At 33.9% G+C, this 24,953-nt stretch overlaps 1 protein-coding gene and 1 long non-coding RNA gene across 5 annotated transcripts in view; one reads left to right on the top strand and one right to left on the bottom strand.

Annotated features, from left to right (window-relative positions):
- Positions 1-11,035, top strand: part of LOC116243590 (uncharacterized) — a 38,468-nt gene extending 27,433 nt beyond the window's left edge. Inside the window, exon 6 of one of the 4 annotated variants that reach the window (XR_016470591.1) lies at positions 9,378-11,035. This is a non-coding gene — a long non-coding RNA (uncharacterized LOC116243590). Of the gene's footprint in view, positions 1-6,221; positions 7,120-9,377 lie in introns of those variants that run through there. The other 3 variants (XR_016470592.1, XR_004170011.2, XR_004170012.2) reach the window with 3 other exon arrangements.
- CDH8 (cadherin 8) overlaps positions 1-24,953 on the bottom strand; it is a 139,974-nt gene that overhangs the window by 1,086 nt on the left and 113,935 nt on the right. Inside the window, exons 12-13 of the mRNA XM_031614887.2 lie at positions 1,117-1,368; positions 1-40 (exon numbers count right to left, since the gene is read on the bottom strand). The exon at positions 1-40 is cut by the window's left edge and continues 1,086 nt beyond it. Coding sequence (XP_031470747.2) covers positions 1-40; positions 1,117-1,368 — 292 coding nt within the window. The remainder of the gene's footprint in view (positions 41-1,116; positions 1,369-24,953) is intronic.

The raw sequence follows: 24,953 nt of genomic DNA, 5'->3' as shown, positions 1-24,953 counted from the left end.
TTCTTATGTCTTCTTAGTGTTACAAACAGCACTACAATGACTGCAAAAAAACATCACAAGCCAATTAGATTAAAAAAAAATCAAATAAAAATAATACATGTTAAGCATAGTTAGCGATGATAATAGGTTGGTTTTTTGCGAAAATAAAGGTAATAAGGGTAGAAAAAAGAAGAAAGACCTATAAGTTCAACTTCATTCAAGTGATGAACATTTGATCAGAACCTCTGGTTGGTCCTGTTTTTTATTATCAGTTCAAATTTACATTTGATACTCAATTTTTTTACAAGCCATAAGATAATGCATAATTCCACTTTTGAAACTCAAATTTAAACAACTTTTTCCTTTTTCCACTTGAAAAAAGATCCAAATCTAGGTAATGTCAAACTAACATCATTCAATGAACATTAGTCTATAATGGTCTGCACTTAGGATGAAGTTTTCAAGAAGTTGAGAGTGCTTTTCTGAATACAGAGCCCTAATGACAGAAGGAAATTGGTGTTTCTTATATAATTGAAAAGAGAATAAAACAGCAAGAGAGAAAGAAAGATCTCAGATACATCAGTTCCAGAATCATGGACAGATGCTTAAGTTCTAAATTGGTTACACTTGCTGTTTTGTAGTTTAATATTAAAATCTCAGTTACTAATGTAAATCTCCGTTATAAACTGAAGCTGCTAAGTATGGAAACAGGCTTTCACTGTTCTATCAGAATGTTTTATTTAATTAAAATACATAGTGCTTCTTATCTTTTAAAAAAGTCTCTCTTATGCCATTACAATCCAGAGTAAACTCATACAGATCTTATAAATACAACAAAACTATTTTCCATTTGGTGCAGTATACACTCTGTTCACCTTTTTACTTATGTAAATTGGTTTTTGGTCTCATAATTTTTAATGTATTTTATATGTAACACTCTTTCAATCTGGAACTTTGTTTTGTATGTCTTTCTTCAGTTCTTAGTACAGAAGAGACACAGTTCTGAAATGTGTTTCTTCAGTACTGCTGCAGATTCCATTAGATTCTATGTCCTTCTTCTGCTTACTTCTCTGCTTACTTACAGCTGCCTATGAATCAGAAAGATTTTGAACATCAGGCTGTGAAATGAATACTTACCTAGTAGCAAAATAATGCATGCTAATATTGCAATTAGGGCTCCCATGCTGAGTCCAATAGGAAGTACATATGCTTCAACATTACAGGACTGGACAATACCGTCACTGCTGCAACCACAGACTCTAATAGTAAGAGTGCTAGTACTGCTCATGGGAGGATTTCCACTATCACTTATTATGATTGGCAGTAGGTATACTTCTTGTTTCTGCCGACTGAATCCATTGTGCTTTGCCAAAATGCTGAGAGTATTATCTGAAAGAGGGAAAATTTGCATTGTTTCACTGCATAGCATAACTGCTAAAGCCACTGCTTTTTCTTAACACATTCATTAAAACATCTACGCAAACAAATATGCATTTCACAATACTCATCAAATCATCAGCATGTGATAGAGTGGTCATTCTCCTTCCTGTCTGGCTTGCCATGCCCCAATTGAATAAGTACAACATATGCATTGTTGTGTCAAGAGTAATGAACCTAATGGCAATTCCTCACTTTCCTCTCTGCGCACATCCCTATTGATGTTTGTTCATCACTATTCATCACTATTTTTTTTTAAATTACACAGTCATGTATATGTTTGTTTTTACTTAGATGTACTTGTCTTCTTTTTCTCATAATGGTTTAGCACCATTTTAGTAAGGTAATAAGTTGAATTTTTTTCATGATGCCAATGGAGGCCTGTACAGATATTTAAGTTTAGCCTTAGAGTTAAATATAGCTAGAGTTAAATATGACTGTAGAAGTGATGGTATTAAGACTCAGTCCATTTACTGGCAAATGCAGACATTTGCTTTTTCTGTGTGTATCAAGCTGAACATTTGATGTATTAATTATGCATGTGTTTTTGTCCTCTTTCTCCAACACAGTTAAATTTCTCATAATCATTTAGTTCTCAGTTTCATTCAAACATAGTATCTCTGATACTTTAAATGCTATTTTAAATACTAAAAATTGTAATTGATTGCTTCAATAAATTATTCCAATAAATTTGATTTTGCTTAGAGAAATCATATAGGTTATATCATATATAGTTGTATGAATCTAAAGTGGTCTTTCAACACACGGGTAGTTTGTGAATAATACTCCTGGGTGTGCACCTGAGATCTTCTAGTGCTTTTAGGTAATTAGAGATTCTAGCAATTTAACAACATATTCCTTTCAAACATCAATGATCATGTATGTGTCAACATGCTCAGTTATAAACTACGATCAGTGAGCATGTCAAATATGCAAGCCACTGATTTATTTACATCTCCTGAGTTTGAACCAAAAAATAAGGTAGCTGAAGTACATGACAACTTGTGGTTGCATATATATATAGTGACTATAAGAAAGTTTTGTATCTACTTTGATCTTTGTACTGGTCAGATGCTCACTTGGAAACATGAAATAGTTTAGAGATGTTTAATTTGCACTGATTATGATCACCACGAACATTTCTGACAGCCCTGGTATTTGTGCAGCATATACCACTACCACAACATAAAAGACACAAGTATGTTCCAAAGAGCTGGCTGTTAATGAAGTAGAAAAGAAAGATGCAGAGAAAGAAGGAGAAAACATTCACAAAACTAATACTGTATAGACATTTTTAACACTCCAGCCTCTCCCCTCCTCCAACAGAAACAAAAATTATATGCAATATCTTATCCTTGATGTCTTTCAGATATATACTAGTAAGGAAAATAACAGCAGTTACAGAATATGATTACTAAATATTATCATGGTTTGGACCTGATAATAATAAGTTGAACCTATATCAGTGGATAACTGTTAATTTATTACTGACATAAAACAAAAGATGAAGAAAAACTATATGATATTTAAGAATATGGGGGAGTCGATTCTCACAAAGGAACACAGGAGGCTTGCTTTCTCATTCAGTGACCATGAAACTGAACTTTAAACAGTCTTCACCTGAAGTTCAGGGTCTTTGATTTTGTAGTTTTCCTGTCTCCCTTCCTTGGTGGAAGAACTTACCAATCACATTCATACAACCTAGAGAAGTTCTTCCTACAAATTACATCACAGGTTATATAATGGTATCAGAGATCTTCATAGCATTTAGAATACACAAGTGAAGATCTACCTACAAATTGTAAAGAAGTATTCATATGAACACTTCAGAACTCCTTTGCAGAACAAAAAGAATTCTGAAGATTTTTCTTTCCAGGAATCCAGAGTTTTTATCTATTCAAGTTAGAAACAGTCACATCGCAACTGATAGCACCCTGGGGCTAAATAAATAGACCAGTCCTTTCTTGTGCTCTTTTTAAAATTAAAGGAAGCATATGTTTCTACTACAGATAAATTTCAGAGAATGAGCTCTTAAGGATCCTGACAACTCAAACAGGATGCAACTCCTTGATGATAGCTCATTATTTTATCTGCTTCTATGATGAAGTAGAAAAGGCAAGTATGTTTCAAGTCAAAAACTAGCACACCTTTCAAATTAAGAAAAACCTGCACTCCTTCTTGCTGGCTGAATGTATCAATGATTTAATGCATACATGTGAAAGATAAACCACTCTCAGAGTCATACTTGCTATCTAACTGACATGCAAGGAACATTACATTAGGTTATATTAGCCAAAAAAAAAAAAAAAAAAAGTAGTTATGTTTTCCTGAATATCAGTATATAGTTTTACCAAAATATATGACTAATGTGCACTTCTTATGTGATAGCATTCTTTTCCTCCTCAGCACTTTCATTTTCAAACAATGAAAAATTTGTCTGTCCACTTGACTGTCTCCTGAAAAATTAAAAATATCTCAGCATGAGTTGCATCCTTAATCCTTTCGCTTTAACCTTTTAAGAGAGAAAACGGTGTGAGACTCAGTTTACAGTTCTCTGTGAGAAGTCCCACTCAGAATACTGAGTCACATCTGTAGTCATTTATTCAGAACTCCAAAGATTTCTACATTTATATAGCACAGCGATTTTGTGTTCTGGAAATCCATACCTATATAGTTTCTTCCTTCCTATAAGCCTGGTACAGTTCTTATCTGTCCAAGACAGAAGACTGGATTGATACACTGAACACTAGCATCTATAGGTGACAAAAACAAGAGGACTGAAGTGGGATGGAGAAAACAAAGTGCCTATTTCTGCCAATCAATGAAGCTGTGCTGTGTATTACAAACTACCTAGCACCAGTATTGGTTATTAATTCTGGTCAGAAGAAATGAGACAAGGAGGATATTTGGGACATTTATCCCCATTATTCAAGTGTAAAAGATGTTATAATGGTTGAATAGCTAACATCATATAATAAGGTATCAAGAGAATAGAAGAGAAGAAAAAAACTACTGTGTTAGACAATTTGTTTTCCCCAGGGAGGAAATAAGCAATAGCAGTAAGAAGAGGCCAACAGGAAAAACAAACAAACAAACAAACAAAAAAACCCCACAACCAACCAAACAAGCAAAAAAGCAAAAATAACCAAATAATTTTGCCAATGATTTTGTTTAGCAACAAATGTTTTCCCCTTCTTTGCTGTCTCCTAAGACTAAATATCCCTTGATGCTGCTGAAAATAGGACTCTTGAGTGAAGAACAATGACTCTCCAATTGACTTTTTAGTTGATTCTCAGAACTTGCAAATAAATTCTAGCAGCTGATTAGCAATAAACTCAATTTATCTGATTTGCTTTCTACTCTCTGTGGACATTCTCTTTACCCATAGTTGAGAGAACAGCAGGAATCTCCTCCAGGAATAACCTCCAGCATTGCTGCATGAATTAACTTGGCAGCAGGTTCTCAGCAGGAGAGAGGACGATCACTTTCCACTCATCTTTCCAATTAACCTGCTGATCCTTCATTGTAGCACTGTTCAGGTTACTTATTTATTCACGTTACTTTTAACAAAGCATGGAAAATCACACATAGACAAAAAACCTCAACCCTCTCTATTAATAAAGCTCTGAGGCAACCTGCCACAGGTAGAGAGAAACATTAAGTCCTTACTGACAGGCAGGCATATTCAGAAAGTTCTTTGACATTCTCAGTATCAAAGTGAGCCTCCCTAAATGCTCTACTCTTCTATAAGGGAAGGGACTGAAGAACTTGATTGAAATTCCACAGTCCTATTAAATTCCATTTCATTGATCATGTACCAAATACACAGGATGGACTAGTACCTATATTCCATCTTGCAAGCTTAAAGGTTAGTGTAAGTTAAGTGATCTTAATAATTTTCTTAACTCATCACAATTTTTTCCATCAGCATGAGGTCACATAAAACACATCTCCAAAAATACATAACTAGAACTTTGATCTGCAGCTCATTGTTACCATGTTATTTAAACTTAAAATCAAATCACTCATTTAGATAACTCTCAGTTTCCAAAATTTACAGTTAATACAAAAAAGTGGACTAGGACACCACAATATCTATGGATCATACTGAAAGCTACTTCTCTCAGAGAATGACATTGGTATAATAATAATACATTCAACTAATTTCACACTATTTCCTTTATTTTATGCAGACTAATGTCTGAAATATTTTGTTTTGTTTTGAAGTATTTTGCTGATTTCTGAATGGCTGAATCATTTTCCATTTTCCATTAGACAAAGAAACATTTAGGAGGCAGAAAAGGAATACTTTGACCAAAAATGAAGGAAGTAAAAAACTTATGAGCAACTAGAGGATGAAACTGTCAGGCACTGTTTATTTCAGTTCTATAAGAAATTAACTAACTGCATAAAGTAACTAGCTGCACCTTACAGTTTTCCCCAAATCTTGGTTTAAAATCAAGTTCAATGAATACGTTTCAGTTTTCTCTGGAGTCTGCTTCTACTAGATCTGCCTACAAGCAGATTTGTGAAAAAAACATTAGATAGACTGCTGTGGGAATATCTCTGTCACAGCTGAAACAAAGCGTGACAGTATGGTAGGTCTTCAGAAGATGTCCAGTGTGATTTTTAGATAAAAGTGGTTACAATAAGCATAACTGAGGCCATGCTTAAAACAGGACCATGTGCTTAATGCAGATTTCCAATTGTTCTCAAGAACTCCCGATCTCTTTTGAGGTTTTTGGATGAATATTTTGAAAGTAAATGTAATATCTGTAATACAATGCAACTTTTGTATTTTTCAGACATGAGTGACTCTAATGGCATTGACACCAAGCCTGATGTGAAATTAAGAGTCAGGAGTCAACCTTTTCATCTCCCCTTTGCACAAGACACATATGTTGCAAGTTTAAGTCAGATAATAAAATGGTAGACCAACAACAACAAAAAACAAAAACAGAAGCAGTCACTTTATATCCAAGTGTCATTTTCTCTGCACACACTACTGCAATCTTTAATTTTCTGATGATCTCTGTAATACTTTTGAGAAGAGTAGACTTTCCTGTTGTTCAACTTTATAACTACACAGACATATTCCTTTCTTTTTCTCTACCTGTTATAATTTTCTCAGAAAGATCAAATCATTAATGGTATTAAGGACTTTGTGGTAGAAATCTATGCTGCATATGTTACTTACATGAAGAAAGAAAATCATAATTGGAAACTTTACAGCTATATACTTCAGAAGCAAATATATGTGTTTCTTTATGTTTATTAGATCTTCAAAACTATTTTCTGATGTCATTATCTTAAGGGGCTTTGTGTACATGTTTATCTAAAAGCAGAGGGTGACTTGGCAAAAATAGAAGAGCAGAAAGAATATCCTTATTATGGTACTTCCTGCTTCCTCTAATGAAAAAAAGAAGCTCATTCATTTCCTTTCGCAGTTCATAAATGACATTCCATTCTCATAGAAAAACTTGAAATAAAAGAGGGATTAACTTGCTATTATAAAGGCTTCACTAGATACTCCTGAAGTACATGCAGAGAAACCAGAACTTACCTAATTCTATGAAATGTTTGTTATATAATATTTAGCAGTCAACTGCAAATGCACCAGACAGGACGTTCAGCTCTTTGCACAACTGTTAACTCACGTACATGCCTCCTGTAGTACTTACTATACAGTACTGCAGACCTCACAATGTTAAACACAGATTTTCAAAAGATTTGTAATAACACTGGTATTTCTGTTTTTCTTTAAAATTCAAACCTAAAGACAAAGAAATAATGACATATAGGAAGGATTGCAATCCCTATTTTAGAGACTGTAAACTAATAAAGTTGTCCAATGACACAGATGTCTCTCAAAAGACTACATACTTTTATATAACTTAATCATAATTCTTTTGCATATTTCATTAATAATGCGTACCTTTCTATAAAAGGGTTAACAAATAAAACACATTTAAACTAGAATGGCAGAAACAAAACCAATGAATGCAACACCAATGATTCACTGATCACACTTGTCCATGTGATTTCTTTCCATAAACTGTCCAGAATTTGTCTTTATTCTGGCAATAACAAGAGTAGTGTGAAAGAATATTCAGTACCTGCTGATCTAGCACAAAAACAGAGGAGGCAACACAAAGCATCAATTGTACATAATGGAGAAAAGAAACCTGTGGGGAAACTACAGGTTTGCCTTTGTATACATATACTGCACTTGCGAGACAGACACTGAAAGGCTTACAGTAACTAGAGAAGGGGCAATGGTTTTAAACCATTCAGTGTAGATTCGCTATCAGCAGGAAATTTTTCATGATGAAAGTGGATAGACACTGGAACAGGTTTCCCAGAACAGCTGTGGATGCCCCATCATTGTAAGTGTTCAAACTCGGGCTGGACAGGGCTATGAGTATCTTGATCTAGTGGAAGATGTACTCCAGGACTGAACTAGATGATCTTTAAGGCTTCCTTTCAATCCAAACCATTCTATGATCTATATTCATAAGATAGGCCCTGTGCTGAAAACTGATGTGTATTTTTCATACTATGCTAGAATACAGGTTAGAAATATCAGTAACTTTCTTTCAAAATAATGCTTTTAATGTGTTTTGAAAGATACAACTGTGTTTCTGGAAGACAGGGCTTATTTTGTTTCTGTCTTTGGCTGTAACACCTGCTAAAAGAATACCTTTTTAAAAGGGAGTGATTCTAAGTTTGCTTGTTACAAGGTTACCAATCTTTAGTAGGTGAAGAAAACATTATTTGTTCATTAGTATAACAATTTTGTTTCATAATTAAACACAGTATATATCAACATTGGTGTATATATTCACAAAAACACATTTCTATGAGAACTTATGTTCATCTTGTGTGTAATTTTACATATATGCCAGAGTGTGACCAAAGGGTATCTCAAAATAATAACAGGATATTGTTCAAACTGACATGGTTTCTATGAATGTCAAAAACCTGTGATATCTTCCGAAAACTAGATTGATAACTGCTATCGTGTTTGATTGCAGATGTCAGGTTCAAAAGTAAAAAGCTTTTGTGCTCTCTTGACTGCACCATAGTGATACATAGTGACAACTCACAAAACATGCCTATGACGTACTATCAAATCTCTTACTGAGCTTCTACTTTTCTAGTTACCTAGACTTTCTATACTCATTTAAGATAAGAACACAAGAAAAGAAAATATTTCATGGGAGAAAATATATTGATGAAGTAAAGAATTGGAACATTTAATGTATTTTGTTTGTTTGTTTGTTTGTTTCTTTACCAATTAAGTGAAGTAATGATAGCCTATCCCAGAATTGAACTGCTGCATCTACTAGTGAATAAAGCAACCAAGCACATTTTCTTTGCAGAAATAAAAAGTGCTGTGGAGAATTTAGAATCATGAGCAAAATAATATTTAATCATGTACAAGGATACATTGTTACATTAAAATTTCTTGAAAGGGGAATAATCATGTTAAAACTAATGTCATGCAGAACGTGCAGTAAATAAATTCTTGACAGAATTAAAAAACAAACACAAAACCAGACATATAACAGCAAAGGAATGGCATAGGCATTTCCCCCTACCTTTTTCCTTTGAAAAATGTGAACTTTAGATAATGGTCTGTATAATTTCTAGTTCTATTCCTTTGGAAAAGTCTGAACTTTAGATAATTGTCTCTTAAGTATTCTAAAACTTTCCTTTGACCTTTAGTACAGCAGAGCTATAATCAAACATATCTATATGGTCACTTGCAGTACAACAGCAACTATTGGATTTTTGTGCTTTGGTTTTTTTTTAACCCACTGAAGGAAAGAAAATCCCAGTTGCTGAAATAATCATGTTGAGGCATGCACGGTGTGAAATAATAATAGTTTTATTATTAACAGGGAAGAGAAATAATTAGGATAAAATACTTTTTTTCCCCTCTCTCTTTTAATTTACAGGTAATAATGGCAAGTCAGAAAAGGAAACCTTGGGCTCTGGTCTGTTCAAGCTATACAGTTACCACAGTTCTCACTGAACTTTACTCAGCAGCCACGATTTCAATCTCATCCACTCTGATTTTATGCCTATTTATCGCTTCCAAGTTCCATTGTGCCAGTTATGATTGACACTTCCATATCTGAAGAAAATTCAGGCCAGTGAAGATGCAAGATACGCTAAAACAGCACTGGCTTTTGCCTCTCATTTTTCTGTTCTGTATTCAACAAGCCAGTCACAATCTTGTTTACTAATAATCACATTGCTTTGACATGCTTTACTTTATTCGGATCACATCACTACATGGCATGTGCGTTGAATGTTACATCTGTAAAGTATAAGAATTAATGCAGGTTGCCAAGCTCCAGTTTAGAAAGAGAGATGAAATGGCTGTCAAATGTGCTTAGCATTAAAAATACATTATTAACACAGCAATTTGCATAGACTGATGGATCATTTTTGAAATCTACATATTCTAGTTAATTCTATTATCTTGTTATTTTAACCAAAAAGTTTCAGAAAGTAATACTATGTATTGTGATGCTTTGATAGAATAATAGCAATATTTTCCATTTAAACCAAGAACTCTCTTTTATTGTTTTACCAGACTCCAGTAGGATACTTAGAAGATAAATAGAGCCAAAACATTCCTACGATTTGTCATTTGTATTTCTCTTTATAGATAATAGATTCTTATTCTTTCTATAAATGCATACTTACAAGTGCAAGCTAGGAGGTGAAAGAAACTAATGAAAGACAGATATTTAAGCCCCTTAGGTCACAAAGATTTACACTTTTACACATTACATTGACTTGAAGATCTATTACGTGTAATAATAAATCTCAAGGAGATTCAGTGAAATTTATACCACTTTTGGTAGCTGATGGAAGAGTTCCAAGGATCCTATGTTCCTCACCTTCCTCAATCCTTAATTCAGTGATTTAATTCCTGCATCCACAAAAGTTCAGAGTTTTCAAAAAAATTAATGTAATCACAGATTTCTAGAATTTAAATTATAAATACAACGTTAAAAAGAAAACAATAAAAGTTGGAATATCTCTGGTTTTAAAATGTGACGTGTTTTTGGCATTTAAGTGAATTAGTTTCCCACTAAGAAAATTAACATGCACTTCCCTATGCCATAATGATTATTTTTTCAATCCTTATGCTGTGGAACATGCATATGCACACCACAAGAGTTTAGACTACTTCACTGGTAGATCATTTAACACTCCTTTCAAACTGAATCTGAAATCAGACCTACCAACCTACAACTAGTTACAGACATATAATCAGGCCATACCAATGTACTTCCATTATAATGTGGGTTTTTTTTTTGTAACCATGGATTTGTTAGGAAAAAAAGAAACACTCAAAAAACAAAAACAAAAACAAAAACAAAACAATCAAACAAACATAATTAGCATCTACAGGAATGCTGCCTAATGTACTGGTGCAATAAAGGTCTTGTCAGAATCTACATTACAAAATGACAATTTTCTAGTGTTTATAAGTCTGACATAAGAACTTGCTATGAGAAGAAATCTAGAATGTGTACTCTCTGCCAAAGAGCACTGAAAGCTGAACGCAACTTACTTTGGCTGAGGCCCTTTAAATCAAAAAATAGATTAAAAAAATTTTTACTTAACATTTTCTTCAAATGGAGTGGCTTAAGAAAAAAAAGCATGGCTTTGATTTTAAAAAGTGCCAGGCCCTGCAGTTTCTATATACACAGAAATCCCTTTAACTTCACTGAGAAAAATTTCTGTGAGAGGACTGAAAAAAGTGCTATAATATGTTTTTGTAAATGTCATCAAGAGTTACATTAGCTTTCTGTAATTTGAAAGACTCAAATGCTATGGGAGAAGATTGCCCCTGGGCACACAGGCAGACTGATAATGACTTTTTGAAGACAGTCTTATATGCAGATTACATATAACAATAACAATTTTTTATCATCATAACATTAATAGCAGTAATTTATACTCCTGTCTTATACCTAAAGCATCCACAGTAAGTTATTATGTGCACATCTCTCAATGAGGACAAGTCTCCTATGGTAAAGATTAATGTTCAGTTGAAATGCTGGCCACGGTAAAATACATCTAGATAAGGAATATCAGTAAATGGAAAAAAAATATTCCTGCATGTAAAGTGGAATATATGGTATTAAATTTCCAAACAAAACATTCCAGATGCTCTCAGGAATACTTGTACACCCTGTAAGCATTACGTACAGAAAACCTGACATAGCCAGAAACTCCAAGCTAGTATACACAGGTTACTCAGTTCCACAGGAACATATGGGCACATCTGTAAATTTCAAGACCCATACCTACTGTAAGACCCTAGCTTTACATACACGCTATAAACACCATAGCTAGGAAAGAAGAAGGAGAGAAAAGATGCCAGCATTCAAATTCTACATCACAGCCATGGAGTTATTACAAACTCAGTCCTTATATTAATAAATATTATAGATCTGCAAGCTAATTTATAGAACTAGTCCATAAGATCTAGAATTTTCACAGAATCAAAGAGTGTTCAAGCAGGGCATCTACAGCAGGAGAGTGTCCACATGCCTTTTAGTATCCAAAGTGATAGAGATTCTGTAAATAGTAAAGACTGTCAGTCACAGTTGAAATACGCATGCAACAAAACAGAAAAAAAAAAAAAGTTCAGTCATTTTCTTCTTATGAATCTGAAGATTTATAAGGGAAAAAATTGTAATACATCTCCATGTAAAGAGAAAAAGTTGTATATCACAGTGAAATTGTTTCCTGTTGTCTTCTAATTCATGATGAAGAGTCTGCCAAAGCACGAATGAAGTGTATAGGCAAGAGCTGCAGTAAAAATATGAAGCAGGGTCATGCACTAGCATCACAAGAAACTGGGCAATTCCACTGCAAAGGAGAATGCATCTTAATATACCAAAACCAATTATGATCATGAAAGAAGACTGTTGCAGTGCAAACGGAGAGCAGAAAAAACAACAGATACTTTGAGAAAGATAAGTTTCCTTACTGTGAAAAAAAAAAGATCAATAAAAATGAAATTAAGTCTAGAATAAGCCACGTTCTTTATACAAAGTTTTGAAGCAAGTGGTTCTGGTAGACAGATTGTCCTTAAACCCCACAAAGTTTTTAGCAAATACATCTGTGTGTTAGACAAGCACAAAACAAGGAAATATGTTACAAGACATTATTTTTCTAATAAAAAATAGAACATGGTTGCACAAGGACGAAAGCTGTAGGAATAGATAGAGACAATGTAAAAGGTGACATATGGTGTAGAACTGAGTTTAAACTACCTTCCTCTGAATTTAGTATTCCAGGTTTTCAGTCTGGTCCCCGCCATTTCCCTGCTTGAGCTATAGAATCACTTTTACATGTTTTCAAACTGGGAGATTCAGAAAAAGAAAAAAAAAAAAGACACCATCATGGGCTCTTGAAAATCTCATTCCTTTGTGATCCATAAAGAGCAGCTAATAGGTGCTACTTATGTCATACGTGAGCATCAGAAAAACATTTTAAAAGAACATCTGTACTGTATGCATGGCACAATGACAAACACAGAGATTACATAACTAGGCTAATAGCCTACAGAGTACAAGCAGAGTACATGCATCATCATTCCGTGATTATCACTAATGTTCCTTTTTAAGGTTTATGACTGCAATGCCTAACACCATTCATAATTACACATAATATTTTATTTCTTATTATAGAATCAAATCTATGAAAAAATTACTGTAGTAAACAATTACTCCCCAACATAGCCCTCAACATACAGCAAATGTGAAGCTTATTTACCTGAGCACACAATTAGAGGCTAGATGAAGCTAAGTGATACGACTTTCCTATCTTAATATGGGCAGACATCTATCACTGCTCGGCTGATTCATGTTAGTCTGGCTACATATCCATTCATGCTACGTTCCAAGGATCCCACTAGCTCTTCCACTCCAACACTACCAAGCTGAAGTCTGGAGCTTTTCTTGAAGTTCTTCTGTTTATCTCTCCTTAACAAGCTAAATTATTACCTCACTTCAAACAAGGCCCATCTTCAATCCCTGTAATCGGCACTGATTATCAAGTATGCACGTCTTATCACTTTAGCTACTCTCTCTCCCTAAACTAGAGAAGTCAACTTTTTTTTCATTTACTTTCTGTACTTGGTACAGAATGTAAGTTGTTGGCAATCAGGAACATCAAATTCCCTACTTCCTTTCTACTAGAATACATCCTAATTAGAAAGAATTAAATGAAGACCAACAATGTAGCTCATTTTACAAGACAAGTAAAAAATCATAAGTTGATGGAAAAATATTATAAGTGGTACAAAAGGAAAAAAGAAAAACAAACCTAAACAACCAAAAGGGGCTTTGTCTCTCTTATTCCTTAAAGCTTGGCATGTGAAGCACTGGCCAAAATGTTTAAAAATTGATAAGTCACTGCCATATTTTCTCTTGCTAGAGAAATACAGCCCTTTGCTAAATAGTCATCTCTAAGGGAGTGAGGGTGAAATGAAAGGGTATGAGATAAATGTGATTATACAAGACAACTTCAGGAGAATGCACAGACACAGAGTTCAAATAATAACAAACGTAATAGTCACCTCCTATGAAGAATGACTATAATTCCAATAATTCCTTCCTTCCTATACACCACTTGTGTAATTGGTTCAATATGGGACGCAAACTGGAACATATTCTTATTTCTTTTAATTCGCATTAAACTGTTTTGCAGTAGTTTATCTAGACAATCCTTTACGCTAAGTGTGAAAAATGAGTACCTTTTATCTTAATGGAGGAACCATGTGCAAATAGTCTGCATGCTTTATATTTTCTGTATAGTGGGTTTATTAAAATTCGGTTTTATAAAATGAGAATTTCACTAATTAGTGGAAATCTTTAATAGTTAATAGGTGATGTTTTCCTCTTATGTTGTTTTAATTTTTAGCCTTTTTAGATTCTTGCTGTAGTGGAAGAGTGGGTGTTTTTTTAATCTTTACTATAGCTGAAACTTTCTAATTAATCAACAGGATAAATATTCAATTAAAGCAAATAATAAATTAATTCCATTTTCTCCTGAACAGAATGTATTAGAGCATGACAGAACAAAGTATGCCATAATGTGAGCAACCAATAAATTTATGAAGTTCAAAATCAGGAAGAATAGGGTTTTGTACTATCATTACCAATAAGCTACTTAGGGAGAAAATGCATACATTCAAAACAGAACAAAACAAAACATAACTGAAAGTCAAGGAGGTCTGTTAAAATAACAAGGTTATTTTGTTTAGATGGTGAATATATTAAGATATTAAGATGATGAAAGGGTAGGTTGATGTCCTACCAGAAACTTCAGCTCCAGGTCATTATTACTCCTACACAGTGAATTAAACATATTTGCACTGCAGGAGGTGTTTCCTGCAAAAAATGTGGAAGAATGAGATCTATCTACAAAACCAAAAGTGCTACTTTGGCAGATGACAGTTGATTAAAATTGTAAAACTTCTCTCCAAATGTTCTACACTCAATTAATAATAAAACAACAATAAAACACAAACAACCAAGAAAAAATATACAAGGAATGGTGGAGAAGATTGCTCCTGCATAATCTGAGTTCTAAATGACACAATTCATTTTGGAGATTTTAAATATTCTCTTCAACAGATCCTGTGATTTATTTTGGTGAGAAAGATATTTCTGTTTTCTAAGAACCTTATATTCTCAATGCAAACTGTCAGCTAGCGGAAGAAATACTTATATCGTTCAAAGAACCCATTAATCGTACCCAACATGACAAATGATGGTGCAGAACAGTTACGCAGGCTTCTCCTCTCACTCTCACTTGATTAAGACCTGCACATTCAGAAAATTGATCTGCCTGCCCATGTAGGACAACAATTTGGCTAATTCTCCTAACATTAAAGCAACATGTATGTTAGAACATTTCTGAATGTAATGAGATAATACTAAGCTTACTAATCTGCATATATAATCATAGTTAGAACACTTGTGAAATGCAAGGAGCCATGTAACTGCTATAGACCCTGGAAACAATCTGTCCAAACAGATATTACCAGATTAAAAAGACTGGAACTTGTTTTCCAGCTTCTACATGCATAAATTTTTGTTCTGTCTTGTTTGCTCATTTAAGAAAAATAAATAAATTTAACATTTACAGTAAAGCAATGAATTGAGAAGCAAGAAGGAAGAGAAAGAAAATTCCATTTTGATATGCAAAAATATTTCACAAAATAGATGTGTTTGGTGACATATTTGACTAGAGATTGGTGATTTTAAAAGTTGATGTAGATAAGAGAAGAGGTAAATACTGCTATGGAATACCTTTAAAGTCCTAGACTGTAACTAGTCATGGTTGGTTTTTTTTTGTTTCAAGAAGCTATGTTCTACAGGAGCCTTTAAAAATTCCAGAGAGCTGGTACTGTGAATCTTGCTATTGTCTTGACAATTCTTAGCTTAGAAGTTTTGTAGTCAGTAAGGACAAGGCCTTCCTTTCTGTTAAGTACTGCAGTCTTGAGACACTATTATTACTATTATTTTCTCCACTATGTTGCTGAAATTGTCATACCAAAGATTTTATTTGTATCTCTATTATTTCCTTCATCCATGTTCTACATAATCATTACTAAAATAATTTTTGTAAATTATCTGACCAAAATCTTTTATTTTGCTTTCATAACCTTTTATCACTTACTTGCTTTTTTTTCAAGTAATGTCAGCGTTGCTTACCTCCCTTTATTTTTGTTGTGAAATTAAAGAAATAAACTCAAAAAAGATAAGTATGTGACACCTTCTGGGCATAATGAAACTCCTACAGCAGGAAAATTCACAGCTGTCCAATCCATCTCCTCATCATGAATAAGCACTGTCATACATATGGCACAACACTGACCTCAGATCTTTTTCATTCAGTTTACAGCTGGTTCTTAATTAGTTTGATTTAAAAGATGAAACATAATTGATGCCTTTGCAGCATTATATTAGTAGCAGTACAATTAATAAAATACAAATACGTGAAGTAAAATCTCTTTGGTGGTGTACATGTAATGGTATGCAGCATATATACACTATTATCTTGTGTTTCATTGCTCGCATTTTCTGTTGCTTGAGCTGGGTCATGTTTTCACAAATGTACCAAAATATCTACCTAATTCTGATTGATTCATAGGATAAAAAATGCTTTTGTTGCAAGGATATGATGCTGTGGAAATGAGTCTTACTTTCCACTCTGTATATATAACTCTTCTCTAGTTGTAGAAAAGTTTACATTTGTGAGGGTTGGAAAGAAGTTGTCATCACAGAGATAAACTAAAACAGCACTGAAAAGTTAAACAGCATTAGGAACAGAACTGCTCCAAGAGAAATGCATTGCCAGCAACAATACTGTGAACGTACAGATGTGCTGGGGAACACAGAAGAGCTGAGGAAGAGCCTAAAGATGCCTAGAAGTGGACAATTGGCTTACCAGATGGCCCCCTCCTTGCTGGTTCATTCATCAGGTTGGCCTTTCCAGTCGAATGAAGACTTGGTGGATCACTTCTGGCTTAGGGCGGAGGAGAGAGGGAATCTGTCTGTCTGGAGCCCTGCATCCTGAATACAGGAGAGGAGTGAATAAGGTTTCAGATGGACAGAATAGGCAGAATGGTCAAAGCGTGGAGGAAGCTGGTAGCTGAGTTAGCCTTTGAGGAGCTGATTCTATTTTTCTAACATACACATTCAGCTAGAGTAGCTATGTGCACCAAGAAGAGTTCACCTCTTTTTTAGCATATCAAAGTGGTGAAAAGCACATAACCATTGGAAGAAGGTGTAAACCATCTGGATTAGGCTAAAAAGTATGTTTGCAGAGGAACTGAACTTAGTCTTCACCTGCTCTATGCTTCTAAATAGACGGGAATCCAGAAAGAGCAGTGATCTGCATGCAAGAAGAAAGATGGGAAAGACAGTAGAAGCAGGTGTCAGTGAAGGAAGTGGCACAAAAAGAACTGGAGTAGAAAAATGCTGGTTTCCCATCCACATTAATGGAATCTTCACTTCAGAAAATAACATCACATCCTTCTATGCCAGCAAAGTTGTTTCAAATAGCACTCAATTGGTATTTAACATCAAGGGAAAACAGAACATCAGAGAACAACAGAACACAGTCAATAGTGATGATAGTAAAGAAAGAAAGGGAAAAGGAAGCAGAAAGCTATTAGCTATGAAAGATATATACTGAGAATATTTGCACTGGCATTCTTAGACTAGATGGGACTAATAGTGCTCCACCATGGAAAACACAACCTTGCTAGGACTGCAAAACGGGATAGTTGAAAGGAGTTGAATACATTACTTCAACAGGAATATGAAATCATACAATGGTAATGGAAATGCATTCACTATCTGGGAAGACAGAACTTCTGAGTGCTACTGGAATGCCTTGGGGTCCTGTGGTAATATTATAATTAACTCAAAATTCCGCTACTCTTCTAGCATTTTAGAACACTTTAAAGACTTCTAGTACTGAAATCCACCTGGTTTCACTTATCGCTTTATCATTAGCAGAAAGGGCTCATCTTTTTCGGTCATTAAACTTAGTCTACTACTTTACAAGTTGATATTACAACTTAGAATTCTGTCAGATATGTATATAAGAAAATAATTACTTTTCCAAGGAAGAATGACTTAACGTATTTTCTGATCTAAATCAGTATCAGTTCAGCCAATTGTCTAAGAATGAAGGAATCTAAAATTTAGAAATACAGAACTGCATTTCCTCTGTTGTAAAAATAAATTATTCTAGGGACCCAAATCTTACTAGCTAAGGCACAACAACCTGCCTAGGAAAAGTATTTGCAGTGGTTGAATATCACTTCATGAACATTAACGGTTTGGAAGCTAGAATCTGTCCTTTCCTGTCAAGCCAGGATCTCTCTGTCCGCCTGCTCCAGTTGTGAAGGAGGCAAGGTAGCACAGTATTTTCTTACCACCACACCACTGGGTTACAATTATTACTTGCTTTCCAGTATGTAGACCAAGAAAGACTTGACACATTTTTCTTTGACAGGTGCTTGGATCCTGGAGTGTAATCTAACCAGTAGATTATCGATAGAATGTGGTATTTGGAGCCAATAAGTTACATTTTTATTTTTTAATCAGAAAGTTAATTATGTATCCAAAATGTATATAGGAGCTTTTGGAAATACAACTTCACATCAGAGTATTCTGAGTTGACAAAACTAAAATGTTTCATGGAGCTTCACTATCTATTGTATTTTTTGTTTTGGTAAAACTGAGACCTTTGTACTCAGAAAAACATCAACATCATCCTTGTACCTTTGTCTTTTAAATTCTGTAATATATCATTTATAATAAAAACAAATTAAAGTACTTATAAAATCTCTCAACCAAGTTAGAAGTATTTTAGTAATTTGATATTAATCAGTGCATTATTAACTATATGGTTCCTAAAAATAGAAATAATCTCTTATCCTCAGTTTATATAAATGTTAAACTTTGCTATTTACACAGTTCCAGTTTTAATACCATGCTGAAGATAAAATTGATAGTATGATATTCATAATATCATAATATTCATAATATCAAAATATCATTTTACTCTATGATCAACTCCTGGAAGAAACATGACCTGTGGCAGACCCTGAAACAGAAATGCCAGATTATAGACCAGTTTGTACTTGTTGTTTGTTAATACATAGGCATAATTTATTTTTAACTCTACTACTTTTACAATGGCTATGTAAGTGTTCCCTGTGATTCCACTGACAAAACTACATCTGTTAAGGGAGAGGTTGATCAATACTGTATCTCAGATTATGCAACACATTCCTTTATAATTTTAGCTGTGGTCTTTTAAATGCTATTCCATGCCACTAATACCGATAGAAAAATACTTATAGTTTGTAAGAAATATTACTAATATTACTAATTATTAATTTTACTTTTCAAGAAAATAACTAACAAGTGATTTGGTACATTTTAGAATCATAATCTGAAAGTCTGCATATTTATGTATAAAAAATGATGATGATAATTATACACATCGGAAATGTATAAGCATGTGCTTTCCCTGGAGAACTGCCATCATGAAACATCCTCTGGCACGGATGGCAGCTGGGCCACGAAGTTTCCTGAAGCTCATGAAAAATTGCATGAAACTGTAAAAAAAAGAGAGGATTTACAGCTAATATCCAAGGGACCATATGGGTGCTGTTATTCCAGATGCTCACTGTACATCCATCAAGAAATGATGGGTTTAATGATGTCTTTGCTAAGGCAATTTGTACCAGAGGTCAGTGGGTTAACTTTGAAATTGGGCAAAGTGGAAGGAGGACAACGAAATAGCAGTGCCACCTCTTAGCTCTGAGGTACGTATTTGGAAAGAAAAGTCAATCAAAACCACAGAAGGCACTTTAGCTCGAGCTGAGACAATGGCAGAGAGACTTATAAAGAAATGCGAAAGGCAGGGAAAGAAACTCATTTTAGCATGAGTTACTCTCGTGGGAACAAAAGATTTGCCCTCCAGGTATGCATTCGACAGACATTGCTAAAAATATTTTTAGGAAAAGATGTGGAAAAATTCTAGGTTTTATTATATTAAAACACAGTGATATAGAATAGTTTCAAAAATTAATCAGTTTTTTTTTTTTATTAATTATTATTTAGAATATCAAAAAGAATGGTTGCATATATCCTGTTCTCTAGCTATTTCTGAATAGTTTAGAAACATTTTTTTATCAGTAGTAAAGAGGTGATGAGAAATAGCAAATTTTGTATAAGATGTGCAATTTGTAGAAATGCATGCAAGCCAGTTAGTGACTGAAGTTATTATAATACCAGGATATTTCCTTTTATGTGAATGACATTTTGCCTACTACTTTCAAGACACCACAGATCAAATGACAGATTGGACTTGCTGGATGGTAAGCACAAAAGAAATGAACGATTAAACATGAATATTCTTGGAGCTGTTATAGATATTCTAAGTATTATAGACTATGCATGGCTGAGAATAAAGTTCGATAGAGAGAATCAACAAAACAATTCATCACTGAAGTATACATGCTTCAATAAAAAATAATAATACTAAAAAACCAAACTAACAACCTTTTTCATTTGTACTCCCAAAAATCAAATTGGCCAAAATTCAGAGCTCAAATCTCCAGACAGACATTGAGTATTTTGGTTAGAGGACAGGCTGATAACTTACAAGTCTACTGAAGTTTTGCAGGAATACAAATGCATGTCATTAAGATGGTTTGTAAGGGTAAGGTCTGCCCGTGTTCCAAAAAACCCTGTGGTTACTGCTGCCATATGAGCCCTAGTTTTAGGTACATAATACCACATTTATACAGTAGTGATGCACCATTACTTCTGTCAGAAAAGCTGCGCATCAAAGGCACTGTAGAACATTTGATTCAGAGTTTATTCCATTAGGAAACAAAATTTGGCATGAGAAAAATGGAAATGCAATGGAAACATCTTTTGGGAAAAACTTGAAGTCACTTTATGGCAAAGATGTATTTGCTAGCTTTTGAAAGTAAAAATTGCATTGGCAGCATATCAAAATGTTTACATCTGTGGAAAAGCTTTTAGCACAAAATTCTGTTCTTACTTGAACAAACTAAGGAAACCATAAGAATAGTAGGAAGTGAATGCTGACAACAGGTATTGCTGTAAGCATATTGTTTGGAATGCAGGACACAATCCATCTACTGGCATTAGGTTTTAGGTTATGCCTTGTGAAGATTACTCACCTTAAAAAAAACAATGTCAACTAATGCTAATTCAATTTCTAGAGGTTTCATTTCAATTTTCTGATGCCATGACCATACAAAATACTTAACAGTCATCTGAATTCCCATCAGTTTTTTTGTTATTAATTGTGCTCCTACAGCTTTTCAGAAGGGCTAATTACATTCGGCTACGGATTCAACGACACATTGCTAGGGAATATTCTGTCTAACATCAGATATTTTAATCTGAAGTTTTAGGTTCTTGCTGGTTTGAATTTTGTCAGAAGCACTACACAAAGCACTTACACTCATCTTCCCCACTTTCGCTTCTACCTACTGGCCCAGCCCAAAGACAAGTGAAAAGTAAATGATCACTGTCTGAGCATGCAGTCAAGGCTTTGATACGGCATAGACTCACAGGTTTAGTCACCTGCATTAGCACAGAAAATATTACATGATTTCTCCTGTGGCATTAACTTCTTACATTTTTACCAAAATTTTATTATTTCTCTCTTGATGGGATTGAATTTTATGCTTCTGGCAAGATAAACGAGCATCGTTCCTTGCATACCAGTTGGAGACAGTAAGTAGGATCAATTGATTCCATATTAGTAGCCGCCTATTTAGAAAGGGCACAAAACCTAAGAAAAACTATTCTGTAACAGACATTTGAGCTGAAAAAAAAAACAGGAAGAACAAATCAGGAGCTATGAAAAATAAACACAGCTGAGAGATGATCTACAGACATTTGATGAGATGTACGATGACAGTTAAACTTACATTTTTACATTACTTACTTTGGAAAGGCACTACAGCCTCTACGGTTCTTTTAGGACATCCTGTCTACACAGAAGAGATTGTAAATATGCAAGTTTAACAGTGGAAACAAAGAAAGTATGCCAGTATATCAATTAAAGGAACAGATTCTACTACAACCATGGGGTAATTTCTATAAAATAACTTAATTTTAGATAAGTTTTTTGTTTTGTTTTGTTTTGTTTTTATTTTTGTTTCTGGTGAAGATGCACCATTTTGTCATCCTGGTAAACATATTTATTAATGACAAAGTAGTTTATCAGAACATTTGTAGCATAATTGGGCAGCACAGTTAATTACTAAGTATCTTGTGAATTTGCCTTGGGGCAATCTGGAAAGTTTTAACAACAGAATTATCCCATAGGCAACAAACTAAATGAATTAATTGTTGTGGTTATGGACCAAATAGCAGAATAAAATTCCAAAATATATTTCTCTTAAATATCCTTCTGTATGAAGGATGGAAATAGAGCATTAGTCTTTTTCCCACAGAAGAAGCCAGATTGCATAGTTCACACTCTAATGCCATCAGATAAATAATGTCATTATTTCATGAAGTACAGAAGTCATTGCCAAATGCCACAAAACAACAAGAACAATAACAACAAAAACACAAAATAAGAATCCAAAAGGGTAATACCATTTCAGAAAAGCTCTTCAGGGGTGTTTTTGTTTACCTCTGCTCTGGAGAGAATTTTGTAGGAAGGCAAAACATGAAAAACAATTTAAATAAATTTAAAAAATCATTAATGCTGGCAAATAAAAGATTGGATTTCTGTATTAGATTTCCTGAGATAATGGAATTGATCTGTAAGATCCATAAGAAGATAGCATTTCTTTAGCAGCCATCATGGTAGTCTCTATTGCCTTGAAGAAATCCACCGGGAGGCCAAGAACAGGGGAGGAAGGCAAAGCTATGATGTCAGAGGAAGATGTGAAGAAATTTGCCCACCAGCATGAGAAAATGTTTTTCAGTTCCAAACCTAAGCAGCTCGTGCAATGATCTAATCCTCAGAAAGACAATTCTTCAGAAATCAGACAGGTTTTGTTATAGGCATTTACTTACATAGCAAACTGGCTTTTGTACAGCCCATAAATGCATTAGTATGAATACGGAGAATTTTGACTTGTCACTTCAGTTTCCTTTTTTTTTTTTTTTTTTTTTTTAGGAACAATGGTCTTTTTCAATACAAATAATTGCTCATGCTTATCTGGCAGATATATGCAATACAAAGATATGACCAAGTCCAGTCTTTAACTGGCATAACTAAATAATTTATTAGTGATTTATTATATTTAAATGACAAGAAACCTCACTTCAACCAAATTATACTCTGATTTGGCTTTGACAGGAATACCTGATTCTTGTGGGAGATCATGTTCTAGCATCAGCCATGGACTGAATTACTTGCTGAGTGATCCTGATAGAAAAGGGTGGTATGTGTAGTGGAAATTTCATTAATGGATACCGAAAGGTAAAATCAGAAAAGTCTCTTCAAGTGGACTTTTACTTTTGGGAGATTTCAGCTGGTTGTTATAAAATTATTCACATATTTAACCAATTAAAATGCATTAAAATGTATCAGTGCAAAAGTGAGAAGTGATGTTGCAATAAAACTGGACTTATTTTTTTAGAATGCTGTACAGAAAGGTTCCTCACTCCTACTCAGGTCAGGTGTGCTGTGATGAGAAGTGAGTCTTAAATGTGTAACAGATTGGAAGGACAAAGCTAATTAGTTATGTGAGCTAAGTATTTAAATATTATGAGAAATGCTAAGACCTTTGTTGACTTTGTACAAAGCAAGCCACCTAACATTCAGGATGCTTAATTCAATTTATGTTACACTATTGATGACTATGAAATGGATTTTGAAGAGAATTTTTAATCTTCTTCTGTAAATGCAGAAAACATTGTGACATTTCCCACATGAAGTACAGATATAAGTAGAGATATACTTAGTGAATGCTGCAAGAGAAAATGTCTAATAAAAGAAAAAAAATCTGTATTTTTAAGAATTTAGGTTTTTACAGTAGCATTTAAAAATGGTGCCATCATTCTTCTTCGTTGGAATGGCTAGAATAATAAAAAGGAAAGCAACAGTTTCTTTTTATTTGACATTTCATACATTACTCTTACACCTGTGCACATATGCTGCATAAATACGTCTTATTATAACAAGGATTTCCTTCATTGTCATTGCAAATAAGAGAAAAAATAGATTTTACTTAACTAAAATTCCCAACTGGGTAACATTTATTTTGAAATAAAACAAAAATCCAGAATGGAAGAACTTTTTTGAATATTCACGTAAGTACAAATACATAAAGCACTGTTTGTAACATTCCTGTGATTATTCCCAGCTCTTTCTCATATGACCTTTAAGTATGAGTGTGTCAAAAAAAAGGATCAGTCTAAAGCTGCTGTTTAACAATATTAAATGGGTATTTTTTCATTGTGCATGAAATTCCACTTCTGTAGTACTACAAAATGATATCATGCCCTTTCAGAAGAGCTCTAAAGCACAGTGATACAAAGTGCCCTTCTGGGCTTTGATGACTTAGCAAATTCCTCTTTCTAGTAAAAAGAAACTGAAATACTCTGGAACCCTTATGCAGACAACAAACAGGCTTAAAATGTGTTTCTTTTGTGGGATTTAATAGATATTTAATTTATTCTCCCATCTACATCCCCATAAGACCATTTGATGATATTTATCAACATTTTCATTTTAGAGTTTATCTCTGGAATTTCAACTTACTAGAAATACAACTGATCCTTTAAAATCTCATTTAAAGCAATGCGCTGTTTGCTGGATCTAAATTTAGTATACATTTTACTTTCTTTTGATCCACACTAAAGATACCAGAAGTGGTGTAAAAGATGTAATTAAGGTACCATTAAATAGATTACCTACACTGATACTGCCCAAGGAACGAACTGGTAAACAAATTGAAGTCA

Source organism: Phasianus colchicus, chromosome 13 (assembly GCF_987193195.1).
Source record: "Phasianus colchicus chromosome 13, bPhaCol1.hap1.1, whole genome shotgun sequence".
Lineage (NCBI taxonomy): Eukaryota > Metazoa > Chordata > Aves > Galliformes > Phasianidae > Phasianus > Phasianus colchicus.
Note: the sequence above shows the minus strand (reverse complement) of the source record. Positions and strands in the feature narration are given on the sequence as shown.